The 19,410-nt window shown below is 42.0% G+C and overlaps 1 protein-coding gene across 3 annotated transcripts in view; it reads right to left on the minus strand.

Annotated features, from left to right (window-relative positions):
- The window catches only part of KHDRBS2 (KH RNA binding domain containing, signal transduction associated 2), a 420,140-nt gene extending 404,599 nt beyond the window's left edge, over nucleotides 1-15,541 (minus strand). For all 3 annotated transcript variants that reach the window (XM_076332985.1, XM_076332984.1, XM_076332986.1), the window contains exon 1: nucleotides 15,435-15,541. In XM_076332985.1, coding sequence (XP_076189100.1) covers nucleotides 15,435-15,525 — 91 coding nt within the window. In that variant the 5' untranslated portion in view covers nucleotides 15,526-15,541. The remainder of the gene's footprint in view (nucleotides 1-15,434) is intronic.
- Between the last annotated feature and the right edge of the window lie 3,869 nt (nucleotides 15,542-19,410).

Genomic DNA, 19,410 nt, shown 5'->3' on the forward strand with positions numbered 1-19,410 from the left:
TAAAATGTCAGTGAGGTCATAGCCCCTAAAACCCATCTTCAGAAGCTCCTGATGTTTTGAGTAGTTTTCATTTAACTCAAGTGAAGGAAAGAAAACATGGAACTGCTAGAAATAATGAAGAATACTAAACTCCATTCATATTTTTCTACACTGTTTAAAAGAAGATTGACAATGTAGAACAATGTGATTATCATCTAAGGATGAAGAACACATTTTTCAACAGTAGGAAGACCAACCATCTCAGGGTAAGACAGAAACCAGAATTAGAATCTAGGGAAAGAGGCTCAGAAAAGGACTGTTTGAAGACTCAGTATTAGGTTTCAATGAGACAGCCTGAATTTGGCACATAAACAAATCCATCCACTTCAGATTGTAGCTATAAGAAGGTGCTCTACAGAGAAGCCAAACCTCACATAGGAGGAGACCAGAGGTGAAATAAAGAAAACCACCATGGTACTTACATGCTGCGAAGAGCTCAATTCAAAGTACAATACACTCATTGGTGTCTCCCAGGAAGATCCATTTTTATGAGGCTGAGGACAATAAAATCTAGATAAACTACACATATCCCCAAAGATTTGGAACATCCCCAGAAAGAGTCAGAAAGCTGAGTTAAAACTCAAGAAGCAAATGTAGGATGCTCAGGAGAAAAATTAACACAGTGAATTTAACATAGAGATCATGGCAAGAAAGAGACAATAACTAAGCTGCATGCCCCATAAGGCAAAAGGAAAGGTACAAAGGTGCCTTGGGAAAGTGAACTGTGTAACAAAATCCCACCTAATCCAGCTGTCTGAAGGAACCAATGATGAGCATTCCTGTCCAAAGTACACAAGAAGCAAATCTAAATACAGAGTAATGAGAAAAGGAAATATGTAGTGACATGCTACCAATTTTCTAAGTATTGTGGAATAAAGATGACCAAAACGGCCACGCAACATCTTGGAGAGTACTGGAATAGCCCACCCACAACAGTTTAAGGGCTTCTGTATTTTGGGTGTAATGAAAACAAAGTGTTACCATACTGACAGGATTCAATAGGAGACAAGTATCAAACTAGATGTCCTCATGGCAATTTGAGCTAAAAGTGACCATAAATCAGTCTGGAAAGATCTGGCAGTTACAATTCTTCAGAACTTGAGGAAAAACACAGTGGAGCAAAATCCATAAATGTGGTTTCAGATACAATGGGGACTCCTACTGCCAGTGTTACTGAAAAGAAAAATGCTTATCACAAGATGGCTGGTAGGATAAATTTTCACCTGCTGCATTAAGGTAAAGCATTAAGGCCAAGCGCTTTAAGGACTTAAGGTAAAGCCCTCGGTACAAAAGCAAGTTTTGGTCCAAGTTTCCAAGATCACTGTTTCTCAAAAAATATACTAAAAGGCATGCATAAACATCACCACAATTGCACATTATGAAACATCGATTGAAATTTATCAAACTAATATTTCTATTGGGGAAACCACTGAGGCTTGTAGCCCATGTCAAAAATAAAAGTCAAACGGATGGAAAAAAAACCTTATTGTTGTCATATGAAAAATCCTCTCTGGAATGCCATGGGCAAAACTGTGATTATGTTGATGTGGGGCGGGGGCAGAATCAAACCGTAAAGCTGTTAAGACTTTGGTAGGTTTTTTCTATATGATTGTTCCCCCTTTCATGAAATAACCTAATGAGAAGATGCTACTACGCATAATATGATCCTGCATATCAATTCTATTAGTTTCCTAATCTGCTGTATCTGACATAAGATGTTCTGGAGTAAACAGAACCACTGAACTATGGCTTAAGTAATGTATAGGGAAGTATGGCTTAAGATAGATCTCAAATAATCAATATCCCTGACTTAAAAGAAGTTAAAAAAATAATGTTAAAATAAAAATACGCCTCTTAAAATGGTTCTGGAGTCAAATTCTGATCCATAGCTGTTAAAGAATGATACAAATCATGAACAAAATGTCAGCAGGTAACAGTTCAAAAAAAATTGTTAGCAGTAAGGCTCACATTGCCAGAAACTAATGCAGGAATCTATCCCCCAGGATTTTAATTCATATAAGGAAAGAAAAGTGAACGAACACCACAATCTGACTTGGAATCCTAGACGTGGTCAATATTTCATTTAAGTCAAACTGGTTAAGTCTATACTTTGGAACCTGGGAGCAAGTGCCAGCTCTGGTCTTGCTCAATGCTGGGACAAGACTACAACACGCAACATCACTTCTCTGTACACCAGATCTTTGTTTCCTTGAGAAACAAAAGCATGTGAGAGGGAAGAGAGTAGCACTGTACTTCAAACAGTAGGCTGACCTACACAACTGGGGGAAATAAGACTGCAGGGCTTACACTGGAATACACCTGCCTTACAAACGAGATGCAAGCAGCACATATCTACGTGTCAATGCTTGTAACAGGAAGACAAACATTTTACCTGAAATTCCAGTTAGATCACATATTTCATGTCTCTGACAGCTAGAGTATAGTCATGGGGGGAAAAAAAAAAATCTTATTGCATTGTATCTTTTCCTAATTTTCACTCCACTTCTTTGTTTTAAACCAGTGAATGAACCTGAATTACCCTTTACTGAGTACTACTGCAAGTGGTAAAGCTAGCCAGAAAAGCCTTACAGTAAATAAATTGTAACAGAGCCTTCCAATGTTTTATGAAATGTGCATATATTTTTAATGACATATGTATTACATAAGATGAGAAAATTAACCTTCATTGAAACTTAAATGACCCAATTACAGTCATGCCCACTGTTTTCTTTTACCATGGAAGTCAGTAAGATGCAAAAACTGATAGCAAAGCAATCTTACCTCAGAGCTGTCAATCTCCTTTTTTAACCCACTGCTTTATACAATCTTTTTACTATTTGCAGTTTGAAGCTGTTTTTGTGATCTCAGAATTTTTCGTTTCAGTTTTTGGATAGTACAGAAGTTAGTTTTAAACACATAGGACAGTTTGCTGTTTGTGAATTGGTGCTCACATCACTGTGAAGGCTGCTGCTCTCTACTCAGCTGCAGACTCCACAATTGAACACTTTCTCAATATAATCTCAGCATATCTAACCTTTCTTCTGTGAAACCCCACAAGGCTGGATAAAGTGTTCACCATCATCTCATCCTTGGCCTGAGAAATTATTAATTCTAAGCATGGTAGTACTCATGTACTTTGAACCACATTTCTGGCAGAAGATGAATTACATTTAATTTGGGGGATACATCAGAATGCTTGGAAATTCCACCACCTGAGTAAGTTTATCTCTATGGATGTAAGACATACAGGAGTCACCATTTCTGGAACAGTCAGCCTTGAAGTATCCATCACCATGAGAATACCATCTTCTTTTCAAAGGAGCATCAGCAGTGTTACACTGAATTATCCATGCACTGGGGTATGGACACAGGGTTATGGCCTACAAACATGAATAATAAAATGACGGAATTGAGAAATTCTCCATAAGTTAGTGCACTACGCTACTGCTATTGTATTAAATACATCACCTTTTCTTAGGTAGAAAAAAAAATATATACACCCAGTAACAATTTATCTGCTTGTATGGATGAGTATATAGTAAGTGAAGTATATCACTTCGGTAAGCATTATTCCTTTAAAGGGGAAAAAAGTATTCCATTTAATCTCCATTCCAACATCTTCCATGTGCTCTCTTCTGTCTTTCAGAGTTCCCCCACACCAACCAATCCTCCCCTCTCCTAAAGATACGCTATCCAGTCACCTGCCTTTTTCCTCACCAGAACACCTTCTGCTCAACATTTCTGACATCCTTCTCCAGTAAAGCTGCCAGCTTTACTCCCAGCTCAAGCCTCCATGGAAAAAATAAAACGCTTCCTCCTCTTCACAGAGCTTCTGAGTATAGGAGAAGAGTATAAAACAGGATCAAAGTGGCCGAGGGTGGGAGGTTCACTACTTATATTAGGTGCTTAGAGGAAGGCTGGATGAGGTGTCAGTTACTAGGGGAAGGCAATGCAAAGGTGTCCTGGTTTCGGCAGGGATAGAGTTAATTTCCTTCCTAGTAGCTGGTACAGTGCTGTGGTTTTGGATTTAGGGTGAGAACAATGTTGATAACACACCCATGTTTTAGTTGTTGCTAGGTAATGCTTACACTAGTGAAGGACTTTTCAGCTTCCCGTGCTCTACAGACTGGGAGGGCTGCAGGTGCACGGGGGGCTGGGAGGGGGCACAGCCAGGACAGCTGACCCCAACTGACCAAAGGGATATTCCACACCATGTGACGTCATGCTCAGTACATAAAGCTGGGGGAAGAAGAAGGAAGGGGGGGACGTTCAGAGTGATGGCGTTTGTCTTCCCAAGTAACCATTACGCGTGATGGAGCCCTGCTTTCCTGGAGATGGCTGAACACCTGCCTGCCGATGGGAAGGAGTGAATGAATTCCTTGGTTTGCTTTGCTTGCATGCGCAGCTTTTGCTTTACCTATTAAACTGTCTTTTTCTCAACCCACGAGTTTTCTCACTTTTACCCTTCTGATTCTCTCCCCCATCCCACCGGGGGGTGGGGGGGAGGGAGGAGTGAGCGAGCAGCTGTGTGGTGCTCAGTTGCTGACTGAGGTTAAACCACAACAACAGGAACAAGCTGGAAGAACAGCACTGAACTGGCAGAATCTGGACACTCCTTCTCATCTGTAATGAGAAGACCACCGATACAAACAAATGAAAGTTCAAGTTCACAGCTCATAACACTAGTACACTCCGATCCAAAGTTTGAAGGCTCTATTATGTAAAGAAAGAAGCAGACAAACCCCTTATCTAAAACTTCAATCTGTTCAATGTTACAGTACTACCTTTTAAAATAAAAAGCATAAACAAACTATTAACTGGCTAACCACAGTATTCCAGAAGGACTGTAAATGTTACTACAAGGAAGATGTTTGTTACTGTTCAGAATAAAATTGAGAGCATCTCTGCAAATTACTGCATACTTTAATACATATATACATATGGCAGACACTTACAGGCTATCTCTGAACACATGAAATACAACAGTATCAAAATTATGTAATTGTTCACAGAAGCTTTTCAGAAAGACTTGAACCTCATTTTAATTTTTCTTAAATAACCAACAGCGTTTTCAAATGCTTATTAGCAGCTACTTTTATCTATCCATTTTCATTGATTAAAACTTAATTAAAAGCTTCCAGAAGTCCTTATTAAAGGTTCAATATTTCTAGCTTTCATCAGTTTCTTAGAGCTAAAGTAACTGAACATTTTACACCTGTTAAATCAGGAGTTAATTCTTCACTTTGTTTTAATTTTCTTCTCTATATCCTTTTCTGTACTGCTACCCCCTTCTCAACTTCCCTTACAATCTTCCGTTATTTTTCTCTCCTTTTTCCACCTTCCTTGCATTTTCTGTTCCTTTTTCCCCATTGTCCCTCTCTCCATCCTACTTTTTCATTATTTATAAAAAAACCTTTAAAGGCTGTGAGAAGGGACAGAGGTGAACTGTCAAGAACTGGAAAGTTGGTATTAGCTTCTAATTATTTTCTATCTCCAACTCAGGACTTCTTAGTGTTTGGATAGATGCAGAATCACATCAAGATCATTCTTTGTGCCTGAACCAAGCTGGTCCATTTCCACTTTCTGAAGACATTGCCTTCCACTTCCACCACAACAAGCACTTGGATAGTCGACAGTACAAACATTCCTTATTAAAATAAAGAAGCATTATCTCAAAATTTTTGTAGCAGTGGAAAAAAACTTAAGTCTTCTCTTCTCCCTTACACCTGACATATCATTTCAGATTATTCATACACTTTGGGTCAGCAAGAGTATTTTCATGCGGGAACAGATGGTTTGTGTATTCTAACAAGCTGGTACTGTATGAACACCTCTTTGTCATGCACAACTCAACATAAACTATTTTATATCCAGGCTACCTCGCAGTGTAGTTACTCTTCTGGAAAAGAAGAGTAACAAAATAGGCAACTTGAGCACCTGTTTTCCCACGTTCCCTGGTGACCCATGGATCCCTTTGCTTTTCCGCTGGTCACTAAAACATTTCTTACGGGATTTTGCACAACTTGTTGGTGTTTACACTGAACCATTTGCAGCAAGCAAAGACCAAACCAACCACCCCAGTAACAGCAGCAACACAGCATGTGGAGGACCCCTAACAAACAAAATAGAATAAATTACAGGACATTCTGCAACAGTGTATCTACAGAAACAGAACAATCTTCTTGTTAAATGGGAGTGTGTAGGATCAGGAAAAAAGAGTTCACATAATATATAAGAATTGAGCATGGCAGATTCCCTGCCAAGCATAACAATAAATGGATATATAATTCATATATTTACCTCGATCTACGAGTATGAGGAGGAAGTTCTTTCAAATTTTAAAATGGGCTAAAGCCCACTAGTTTGCATACAAATATTAGTGAAATAATTGCAAACATGTACCTGTGGGAAAGCTAAATCTACTGATAGCTCTATAGTCCTATGGATACACCAGGATAATAAGCATCATTTACCAAAATTAACTCTCCATTTTCCTGTTGAACAGCTATCTGAAGACAGGGAGGGAGAAAGGTCTCTTGGAATTCTCCTTCACTTTATCATTCCTTAATTTACCCTTCAAACGTCAACAGAAAAGCCAGTAAGTCACTTCAGAGTTTGGTGCTGCTCATTTCAGCAGAACTGGGGAAAAAACAGTTTAAGTTGCAAATTGGAAAGTCAGGGAGCCAGCTTCATAGCTGCAGCAAATCAGCATAATCTTAAGTATTTAGGAAAAACAAAGTTTCACTCTTTCCCCAGCTAGAGCTCATGCTCTGACCCCAGAGGATACGTGGCACAACCCCCAGACGACACCAGTAAGTTCTTACCACAATCTCAAAAAAAGACAAAATGCAAGAAACAAATTTGCTTAGAAATATTCAAAAAAATCAGCAATATGAGCCTACATTATCAGAAATACAGAGCATAAAAATTTACACATTATGTAATGTATACCTTACAGAGGTAAGAAGGTAACTGTATTTTTCAACACCAAAAAGCCATTTTCGAAACATACACACACAGTCCCTGATTTCATGGCAAGTTCTTTAACTTCAAGCATTTGAAAGAGCTTTGAAACATACATTTGGATCCTAGGGAGCATTACACCAGGGGAATATGCCAAGAGGGGATTTGTTTTCTTTCTGCAGTGCTCACACCTCCTAGGAAAACTATTTTTCCTCTAATTCGTAGTGCGGCTCTTTGGAAGCTGACTGATTGTGAGCCAGGGGCTTTGATCCCTACTTTTGTTTTTGCTTAAGACATACCTGCCTTCACCAGTTAGCATATCTAAACTGCTTCTACTATAAAAGAAGTAGAATTCTTTTCCTTCCAGATCCAAAGCTAAAAGGAGGAATGCTGATTTTACTAAATCTTTTACAGACTAGCATGAAGTATTACTTTTTCCAATAGCTACATCAATTCCCACAATTGAAAGTATTTTATAAATCAAAAGCTTTTGAGGTTTACATCTTTCGGTGTAACCTTTACAACAAGAAATAGATGCTAGAGTATCTGATGAACACTTCAGTGGGTGCAGAGAAGTTCAAAGGCAGCAGTGACCTGCCCTGTGCCTTTTAGGGTTTGGATCATGCTAACCCAAGAAGAACAAACAGGAATGCCCATTGCCAGCAGAGCATTTGAAGTTTTAAAGATGTCTTTGGTTATATCACATGCAGCCATATATGAGCATCAAAACTTTGTATCATCTTATTTAAATGTGGATGATCTTCAGTATTACCATATTAGCATTATTATGAGTCTCACTTGACAAATTTTTCAGTATTCAAACTAAAAAAAATTCCATGTTAACAGCAGAACTTGCGAAATCAGGAACAGGCATAAATTATTCCAGGAGTTTTTTTTTTTTTTTTGCGGGGGGTGGAGGTTTTTAATCTGCTGAAAGTCTTAGATAATTTTTCTTCATATTTTTTATTAGTTCCAGTCCTTTTTAGGATAAGGAAATAGCTGTACTCATTTCCAGCAGGATTCTAATTAAAATATGACAGGATTTACAGAGGATTGTAATAACCAGGATTATTTTTGCCTGCAAATTTAAAAAGAATAATTTCATATTAAAAGTAATAGGAACAATACACATTTCTTATAAAGCTCTTTTCACTTCGAGATCTCAAAGATTAGAATGAAATTCAGCATTAGTCTACATCTTACAGATGGAAGTTTTAGAAGGTATTCGTTGAAGGTACATAGTAAAGGAAGAAACAAGTCAAAACTCCATGTACTATGCACCTCAGACCTTTACCTGAGTGTCAAGGTTTTCCATTTCTCTGGTCAGACTGCATAGCCCTTATTTGTTTATACAGCCAAAGACTACACTGTAGCATCATTAAAGTTCCCTACTTTACACACTTCATTTTCAAAACTGTCTGCTTCCTCACTTATTCTGATATGGTGCGCCGATACTCCTAACCCTGTGCTACAATACCCATTCAAGGACTGAAAAAATGCAAGGTGAACAAAAGATGAATGCATACCTTCACTATGCTTAGGCAGGACCAGCCTGCAAACCAGCATTTTTTTTTTAATCACACATGCTTTATTAACACTTCAAATTCTTGAGGAAAACACTTTTTTTTTATTTATTCTCAGAAGTTTTTAAAAGAAAAATGTGTATTCTGAGGTCACCCATGAGGGCACTGAATTTTCCTTCAAATTCAGCAGTTTGTTGGAGAAAAGATTTAAATTGAAACAGTTAAAAACTGCTTGTTTTTGAAAAGGCGCTCTTTCCCTGGACGGACGTGCCGATAACTGCAGTGACCCTGCAGGTCAAGGAAACACTGTTTCACCCAGGCAGTACCTTTAGCCTTCGGTACAGCTGCAAGGCACAGAAAGGCGCCATGTATTCCTGTTTTAACAAAGTTTGGAGAGGAACTACCGAACAACAGCGACATTTATGCATTCTAAAATAAGACCCAACACATCTCATACTCTGAGCTTGAAACCTGTGTCCTCAGATGTCGTGGAGGAACTGTTTTGCTCTTATGGCATTGCTTTGGTGGGCTAGGTAGATGTTCGGCCTTTCTTAGGAGTCTCATGCACCGGTCATTATTGATCATATCAGATTTTACAGACTATTAAATAGCCCAGCACGCTATAGCAAATCTGTCAGTATATATTGTCTGCATATTGCTTAAAGGAAAAAAGGATGCATCCAATGCACAAGAATCTGATATATCTGTTGGGCCAGACTAGCCTTTTCCCAGAAGGCGCTAGGACACGAAGCTCTATTTTGGCATGCAGAGCCCAATCATGCCACCTCCTGGTTAGGAATGGCCACTCTATTCTACACATTACACAGGTGTTCCGTGCTTGGGAAGTTAACAGTTGACTGGGATTTTCTACTCAGCTATCCAGCTATTCAGCAGCCTTCTCTTGGTACTGACTGCAAATATCGTCAAATTTTTAAACTCAAGAATTTGGAAAAATCTACTTTGAGGCATAAAGGAAGAGAGATGGACAATTACAGCAGGTGTTCCCTGAATGAATACACCAAGGAGACTAAGTATGAAAGAATTTTACTAAAAGAATTCCCAGGACAAATAAAAAGCACTCTTCTTCCAAGGAAAACATTCATGTTGCCAAAAAGCAGTGCACTCTGTTGATGAGGCTATGGCCATCAGCAAATGCCTTTGACCTTCCCTAAAACAGTTGGTACTAAATTCTGCTATTCGCACTGAATAGCACCTTAAGCAGCTTCATCAATTCAAGCAGCACCACTTAAAAAGAGTGAAGCGCCTTTTTTTTTTTTTTTTTTTTTTTTTTTTTTACACAAGGGCATCAGAATCTAACCTTCAGTTATTGCATTTATATTGTTCCCTCTTTGCAAGAGAATTTACTGTGTTTCAAAGGACATGTTTTCTAAGATCACAGATCAAATGGTCCTAAGCTGCTTCAGATGTCTGAAAGGGAGAGATTTTCATTATTTATTTTTTTTAATCACATCTATCTTTTTTTTCTCCTCTTAAGGAAGCCCAGCTTTTATGACTAGCAACCTAGGGTCAATACAAACACTTACAAAGGTTGCTTTGTTATACTCATTCTAACATTTTATAGTATTTTGTTTTCCCTAAATCCGGTTATCGCCTAGGATTCATCTGCATTACATTCTGCAAGGCACAAGCACTTCCTAAGTGACAACATACCATGTTGTCACACCACGATAAAAAAAACTATTGACCTTTTTAAAAAAAAAAAAGCAAAACTCACTCAGTTCTAAAACCTGCAGTATATTCTACTGTTTTTCATGATTACAAAGATATTAGCTGCATCAGTCAATATATTATATTTGTATAAGGACTGCCTGATAGCCCACTAATGGCAACAGAAAGATTCCCATTACCTTTAGTGAGTTTTGAACCAAGTCTAGAATGCCTAGCACATCACTGCTTTATAGAAATCATAAGTACCTTGTATTCACCTAGAGTTTCCACTGATATTACTCCTTTTTTATTGAAAAAGATCCAAATGATAGATATACAAATCTAGTTTCTAATGAAACCAAGATATCTAAAAATACATGCTCTAAACATTAGCTTGTTTCCTGAGTCAGTCTTCCAGTTATTTACACTGCATTTCTTGGGACAGCAAAGTAAACTATGATTAATACAAACTATTTTGTGAACACAGATTTCTTCTCACCTGATGTAAACATCAGGAAAAAAAGAAACAATAAGCAGAAAAGTGACCACTCACAGATTAATATTAATGTATGAATTTACATTAACATTTTACATTAATCTTAATCCAAAGGCTTGTTTAAACAGAGTAAACTAATACATTTGCAACTATATTTTCACAAGTAGTTTTCAATGGATAAAAATTAAAAAGTATCAGAGGCCTGACTTTAGCAGGTCACAGGCCTGACCAACAGTCTTTCACATCTTGGGCTAAGGATATGATCATCGTATTCTATATTGCCAAGACAAATAATTTTCGTATAGCAACCTTATTATTGCCCCAAGTTTTCAACAGAAACATACAGTTATGAACTAAATCTGCCTTCCTATATGAAAAGTAAATGAATCTCCAAGAGTCCAAAGAAATCCAAACCCCACATAAGCCAATATATTAGCTGAAATCCTGAACATAAGACAAAAAGAATCTGCATCACATCAACTCATTTTCAGACTAGCTAGAACAATTATTGCAGGCTTGTGCGAAAGACTATACTAATGCTCATTGAGTGTAGAGGCTAAGTAATTATATACCTTTTGAATAATCATGCCCTGTCCTACAAGTAGCTTTACGACGCTGAGCTATATGAGTCTAATTGACACAACTGGAGGTTTAACAAACTCATACTACGCCACGTGGAATTATCTAGAGACTTAACTCAAGATTAAAGTTAAAGGCCTGATTCTCATTGCCTTCAGAATGCCAACTGAAAGTCTGAGGTCAATTGTACTGTCATTACAAAGAGAGAAATTAGCTACCTCATTACCCAAGTAATGCTGGCATTTCCATGGGAAGAGATGCTCTTACTTTGACCAGCTCTTTCCAATAGGTCTTTTTCCTTTACGTTTATATTACAAAACACATAGCTGGCTTTAATGATATACCATGCAAGATATTCCAAAGCCACACACATATAAATACACACACACATATATAAAATTTGCTTGTCCCAAAACGTATACAGATAATTAGCTGACACTTTAGCTTATTAAAAATAACACTGACATAAAACAAGTTTTAAACTACCAAACAGTTCCAGCCGGTTGTGGCTTTCTATGTCATCCACACCTTCACAGCTAAAGTCACACACTTATTTTTATATTCATAATCATAGACATCTTACACAAAGCAATAAATATTTACATACATGCAAAAACAACACGCGTAAGCAGCTCATTAGCTACCATGGTAGGACTCAGCACTAGAACAGAGAGGCTCTCAATTCTCACTGGCGCTTTAGAGCATGCTGTGGCATAAGCACAAGTTAGGTACAAAAGGTACTGCTCAAGAACACACTCTTCATTTTTCACATTTTTCATCTGACCAAGAATTATCTGACCTCATACATTGATCAGGGTATCTCCTTACTAGAAGCAGTACAATCTTACCTAAGAAAATAACTACCTGTAACCAGTTTACAATAAAAACATTTAAAACTATCCGTGAAACAATGTGATTCTTCCAGCTCTTATAACAGCCTGGTACACAAAATAGTTCAGTTAGTACAGAAAAACCCTCTCCAACAGATGGAGATTTGCCTATTCTTTAGAGTTCAGCTACCTATTATAATTAAAAGAGGTCTTTTGTTTTCACTGCTGACTAGATTATATTATCAGAATAAATGCATCCAATGAATTTTGCAAAAGTTTGAATAAACTAATATAGACTGAGGTATCATCAACCATTCACACTTCACAAGTTCTTCTAATAGATGACTTATAAATGGCTTTTCCATTTCTTATAGTGTAATAATCATGTAGGAGCTACTTCTATATGAAACAGGTAATGACCCAGGGGGAGATAAAGTATCTTCTGATTAAGGCACGAGATTAGTCATTTAGAGACTGGGTTCTTTTTCAGAATCCATTTTCAGTATCCACCACAGATTCCCTCTGTGATTTTTAGAGAAATTTGTTTTATGCCTTCAGACTTTGTACCTAAGAAGCGCTAGTACCTTTTTCCTCACCTTTCTTTGTGGTGTTTGGTAAGTATGCAAATTCTCTGCCACGGGAAGTGTCCCTTTTCTGTGGGTTTAACCACACATTGCACCACGGAGGCTCTAACCCAGATAAGGACTAAAGTAAAAAATTTCTATTCATCCCTCAGTGGTGAGGGGTAGAGAGCTACTGATTCAAGTATGCATCTGGCACAGGTCAACCTGTAGGACACAGGCCTACATATTAAAAACATAACTAATTTGTTGTTTTTAAAATAAGTTAAGTACAACAAAGCACACAAAAAAAACCATTAATGAGGAAAAACATGGGGTCTTATCTTTACAAGTAAATCCAGTGTCACGAATTGAAACTGTGTTGCTGGAATGCTTATCACCTGCGTGCCCTTCTGCAGTTTCACACAGCAGCATGTCTCTTCTCAACCTCAGGTTCTAGCAACTGACATGAAAAATCACAGCACTTTCAAGTCAGAGCGAATGCTGGAGGCTCTCGACTCTGAAGCAAAAGCCTTCAAATCTACACTTACGCATTTTACACAAAATCTACTGGCAATCATAAAAGCTTAGTATACCATAAAAATAACACCTGGCTGCTATTGTTATGTACGTAGCTGACCATACATTATATCTGAAAGAACAGAAATCCAGAGTCTGGAAGCATTGCTTCATCGCGGACATACCCTAGAAATACAGTATTACACCGATCTTTGCACTACTGTCCCATGTTCTTCTGGCACCCCAAAAAAAATCTGCCAGTTCTATACATTTCCTTTCTATTTACAACCAGCAGCAACCAGTGCATTATTTCTTGTTTCCTTAAGTAGTTATACTCTTAGCTTGATGAAAGTGTTTTAACAGTCATCATACGTTAGACTCTAAAACCAATCTCTAGAAAGCTTGACAGATGGTGTTTTGAAGGATAATGCCAGGTACCTGGTGCGAATCTGACATTAGCATTCCCCACAGACAACTCACCTTCATCTTTGAAAAATCCACTAAAATATACATAGTCCTAGTTATACTAAGAAGGAATGAGAAAGCTAATAATTTAGTCAATATCACAGTTGCCCAAAATGCAATTTCTGCATGGACTTATGCCTAGAAACACCTATTTTATTCTTTTTTTTTTTTTAACTTTACTTTGCATGCTTTCGATTTTGTCCTTCATGCATTTTCTGTCTTTCCCATGCATACGTGCACACTCTCAGTAGATACCTCCCCCCTCTGGGAAAAGATCGAACTGCAAGGTGCAAAAAATACATCCCCCTAAGAAATAAGGACTTTGTTTGTCGTATGTTTATTAGAAAAACAACTGTAAAAAGTAGCATGGCTGCCTCTTCAGCAGCAAGGTAGCTCTGACAAAAGCATACTAAATGTGTCGGTATTCATACCGAATTTCCAAGCTACTGAACAGGAGCACTCTAACAAAACCTGGACTCAGTATCTTTACTTGCAATCAATAAAACATATATTAAGGAAAGACAATATAAAGACTGCTGATAGAGAAAGACACTTACTGCTAGCATTGTAAGTTTTACTTAGTTATGATTTTCCTTAAGACATAACAGAACTTTGGAAATTATTCACCACCTCCAAATGTTGAGTTTATTTGAATTTGTGACTCTCTCGAGGGCCTAACCATACATTTCTCTGCCTTAGCCTCATCTAAGGGCTTGACAGGTTGTCTTGATTTACGCATCGTTCTTTACTACTTCTTTTTGACATTAGGTTCCAAATTTAACAGGGATCTTTAAAATGAATATTATATACCTCAGAAGAAACAGAGGTATAAGGGGAACTTACTGGATTACACTTCTGCAAAAGTCTAAATGCTGTACCACAAGGCCTGCACTCAATAACTATACTGAGCAGTTTTTAAAAGAGAGACTAAATTATAAACTTTTTAAGGAACCTCCAGTTGAACTAGTTCAACTAAAGCAAGGAAAGCAGAGTGAATTGCAACGAATAACAAAACGTTATGAGCAGTATATTCTGGGTCACCATACAAATCCAAGAGAAAAGTCACCATGTCCTGGATGGAACGGTGTCATGAAATTGACAAGCCATAGCCAACCAACGCTTGACATCGCGCAGCCAACAAACACAGTGCCACGTTCAGGGCACAGTAGTATTACCATATAAACCTTATTGCTTAAGCATGGGAAACAAGATGTAATGAGTTTAATGAGAAACCAGCATCCGTCTTTGTGCAAATAAAATCGGGAACCACGGAAGCCCTTCCCGCGGAGGCTAACAGAGGCGATGCGGCTCTAAGGAGCAGCCGGGGAAGGGCATTTCCCAAAGCGGGGAGCGGAGGCACACGCTCGCCGCGAGCGGAGGCAGCCGGCGGCGGCAGCCGGGCTCCTGTCAGACGGGCTCCCTCGGCGAGGAGCCCGGCGCGGGGTCCGGCGGAGGCGCTGGGGCACGCAAGCCCCACGAACTACCGCTGCCCGGCCCCGGCAGGGGCCGCGCGCGCCGCCCCGCCCCGCGCCTCCCCACGTCCACGCGTGGCCGAGTCCCCGCTCGGCGGAGCGGGCGCCCGCTGGCCGTTGCCAGCGCCGAGGCCGGGCGGGAGCGCGGCCGCACCGCCGCCGCCCGGCCCGGCCCGACGCCCGCCCGCAGACCCGAGCTCCCTCGCCGGCGCCCCGCCGGGGCCGCCGAGCGCCGACCCAGGGGGCGGCCCCCGCCCCGCCGAGCGCCCCGCGCTGGGGCAGCGGCCGTTGGGCCGCGGCGGGCGGGAGCGGAGCCTTACCGTCGGCCAGGAGGCGCATCGCGTGAACAAAGGAGGGGTCCAGGCTGTCCTTCTCTGCCATCAGCTCGGGCAGGTACTTCTCCTGCTCCATCGCCTCGGGGCCGCGGCGCCTGGGCACGCCGGGGCGGGCTGCGCGGGCGCCGGCTCGCTCCGCGCCTCCGGTCGCCTCCTCGGCGCCCCGCGGCTGGCAGGTGCGCCGCGCCGCGCCGGCCGCCACTCCCGCGGCGGGGCGCTGCCCTCGGCGGCCCCGGCGCCGCCTCCGCCTTCCCCTCGCGCCGCGCGGGGGCGGGGGCTGGGGCGTGCGCGGGTCGGCGCGGGCCGCTGTCCTCGCGCCTCGCACTGCCTTTCCCCCCCGCCCCCCCCTCCCGCCACTGAGCGACCCTCTCCCACCGGCGGCCTTAACTAGGGAGGCGGGGCGAGGCGCGCCCCGCCCCCCGCCGCTCCCATTGGTGGCTGCGCCCCGCCGGGCGGGGGCCCAGGCGGGGGGGCTCGCCGCGCCATTGGCTGTCGCCAGGCGGGCGGCCCCGGGCGGCGGGGGCGGGGCGGGGGGCGCGCGTGAAGGATGGTGTGTGTCAGTGTGTCTGTGTGTATGTCTGTGAGCGTGTGCGTGTCTGTGTGCGTCTCGGTGTGCCTGTTTCTGCGTGTCAGTGGGAGCGTGAGCACACTGTGTGTCTCTGCGGTTTTATGTGTGGAAGCGTGTGCAAGTGCGTGCGTGTGTGCCTGTGCCAGCGTGTCGCTGCGTGTCTCTGCGTGTGCCTGTGCCCGTGGGGGGTGCCCGTGGGGGCGTGAGCATGTGTGTGGCGGTGTCTGTGAAAGTGCGGCTGTAAGTGGGGCGTGCGGGAGCGGGTTGTGTCGGTGTGCGAGTTTGGGTGTGGCGTCTGTCTATGAGAGTGCGCATGTGGGTTTGTGCCCCCCGTGCCTGCGTGTGCACACGCCTGTCTCGGGGCGCGTCTGTGCGTGGGCGCGCCTGTGTCTCTGCGTGGGCCTCCGTGCCTGGGCACGCGGGCGTGTGTTGCGTCTGTGTCTCTCCGTCGGTGCGCGACAGCGCGCGCCTGCCGGCGGCGGTGTTGTGGCTGCCTCTGCACCGTGGCCGGCTGCGGCCGAGCACGTGTGGCCGTGGCCGTGTCTCTGCGTGCGGCCGCGTGCCCGTTGTGACTCCGCGCCGGCCTGTCTGCGCGTGTCTCTGCGCCCGTCTGTCTGTCTGTCTCTCTGTCTGTCTGTCTGTCTGTCTGTCTCTGCGTGCGCTCGCCCGTGCCGCGCCGCCCGCCCTCCTGCCGGCCCCCGCGCCTCCCGGCCGGCGGGCGCTCTCCAAGGTGCTGAAGCCGCGGGCGCGGCCGAGGCGGCGGCGCTGCTGCCCGGCGCTGCTGCCCGGCGCTGCCCGCTCCCCTCCCGCCCCGGCGGCCCCGCGAAGCACGGAGCGCCTTCCCCGAGCTCCGCCGCGCTCCCCGCCCTGTTCGGCCCGCCAACTCTCCCCGGCGGCCGGGGAGGTGCCCGGCTAACGGGGTGCCGCATCGGCGGCGTGCCTGTGCTGGAGCTGCGAGACAGCGTCTCCCCTGAGGATGTGATCAGAGCATCAGCAATCAGCCACGGCTGCTTAAACGGCGCGCTGAAAATGTCTGCCCGCGGCTGCTGTGCACAGCTGGAGAGGGCGCAGGAGGTGCCTGGCGGTCCTGAGGGGAAGGGGGGACCTCTGCCGAGGAATGCCGTGCTGCACCTCCAGGAGCAGCTCTCTGCGGCTCCCACGGCCCCACATTACAGAATTAAAGCTGTTATGCAATTAAAGTGTCTACAGCGGGAGTAAATAAAATTGATTTTAATTAGAATTCAGCTTTAAGTACACATTTACTATAGGTTATATTTATCCTGGATTTTCCCCCAACAGACAATTTAGTAACGTGTTTTGATTTTGAGAGTAAACAAAAGATGCTTAACTCATCTTAAGCTGTTAAAACTTCATTTGTGGGACCTCAAGAGCAAACAGTCTACTACACAACACGGCGTGTTACGCTCAATCCCTCTGTGAAACACTTTCTTAGTACTTACCACTTAGACACTGACTTAGTATTTATTCTAATGAATCGGATAGTTGCTGCAAAAATACACTTGTAAATCGCCTGCTACTGTTCATATCAAGATTTTTTTGTTGTGGTGTTTGGAATCTTTTTTTTTTTTTTTTTTCTTTTTTGGCAGAGGATGAAGGAATGAAGAAGGGTAAAAATCAAGACAAAAACTCTGTAAGGGCATCCACGAGGTTTTGAAGATATTGTACAGCCATTGCATAAAAATTTGGTCTGTGGTGTTTTCAAATCCTAAGATACATGCAGGCAACCTTTATGCAATTTCCACTCAGTGTGCAGATAATTGAGAGACTACAGGTATTTACAAGAATATGTAGAGAATGTCAGTGGCCCATGTGCTATTATTCTATAGTATTTCCGGGGGGAAACTAACTTCCCTGCTGAGAAAGAGTAGGAGCAGGAAAACAGTGTGATTTTAGCAAACTTGTGAAACACTTAAGAAGCAGAGAGGACTGATAGCAGAACTGAAAGGCTTAATTGGCAATCAGCTTTTGCTACAAACTGGGTATGAGCATAAAGGGAAGGCATCAGTCCTCCTTAAAAAAAAAAAAACAAACAAAAAACAAAATGACAAACAAAACAAATGAAACAAAGAGAAGCATAGAACTAAGGTATTTTATTAATAATTTACCCTGATTCAATTTACCGCATGAACAGTTCTTCTTTCCGGGTTAACAGTGTAGCAAGAAATGGCATACTGTTTGCAACACAGCTCAGGACTGTCTTGCTTGAGAGATCACCTATGTCCTCAAATCACACTTCCGAGGCTCTGTTCATCAGAATAATTCAGGCTGGTGCCCCTCAGTTCAAAAAGAGAGAAGACTGGTGATAGGTGTATTCTTTTAAAGCACCTTCAAGAGGAATCTGAGCCATCCTCACTCGGAAGCAGTCCTGGTCTGGTAGCTTTCAAAACATACCATATGGTCATGTATATGGAAAATGAGTTTTGGGGGCTTTCCATCTGGGGTGTTAGAAGAATAGCGCTACTTTAGTCTGTCTAATTGTTCTTAACCTACTTAGATCATAGGAAGCTTTGATTTAAACACCGTTAAGTTTATTAAACAGTGGGAAGTGCTACATTCATCAAACTCATTTTTCCTGGTTGAAGGAGTAGAAAGCAGGTTTACTCGCACATCTTTTTACAGCAAAGTAGACAGAGACAAGTTTCCTGTAAGTTCATTTTTCAAAAGTTATAAAGTTAAATTGACTTTCAGTGATACTTAGGCTGCAAAGCCATTGAGATGCTTTTCTGAATTTTACCTTATACCTCATTAAAAAAAAAAAAAAAAGGCATTAAAATCTGTCAGACAGGAAATATAGACCTCTAATGATATCAATCATGACTTCATTGCTAGTTGGAGATCAATTTCTTTTCATAGCTACTAAAAACCAAAGACACATTTTACAACTTTTTAGTTTGAAGTGTCAAGCCAAATTAAAGTTTATCTGTACTATATTTTACTACTAAGTCTGATATTGAAGTGGATCACAGCATACCAGATTGTAGCTTATTTGAAGACAGAACAGGTAACAATCATTATGTATTTTTGCCAGTGCGAACTAAATATATGGTGCTATATTATCATGTAGCACTGAAGTCAAAAGGCAGTGGAAGCAAACAATTGCAGGAAAATCTCCAAACTTTCCAAATGCTTATTTAAAAATTATGAAATCTTTTGAGAATATGAAGTAGAATGAATGGTCAGTGTAAGCGCAATGACAATGAATTACCCTTCTGACACATCACATTAAAGTCAATATAATAATTTAAATCAGTACAGTTATCTATGTGTGTGTGAGTACACCTAGGACCTCATACAGCAAAGATCAGATTTGTCAGGAGTTTTCAATTTCAGAAATTCCATTTGCTTTCAAATTTCTTCTCTGTTTCACTTGCT

This window comes from Aptenodytes patagonicus, chromosome 3, assembly GCF_965638725.1.
Source record: "Aptenodytes patagonicus chromosome 3, bAptPat1.pri.cur, whole genome shotgun sequence".
In the NCBI taxonomy this organism is placed as follows: Eukaryota; Metazoa; Chordata; class Aves; order Sphenisciformes; family Spheniscidae; genus Aptenodytes; species Aptenodytes patagonicus.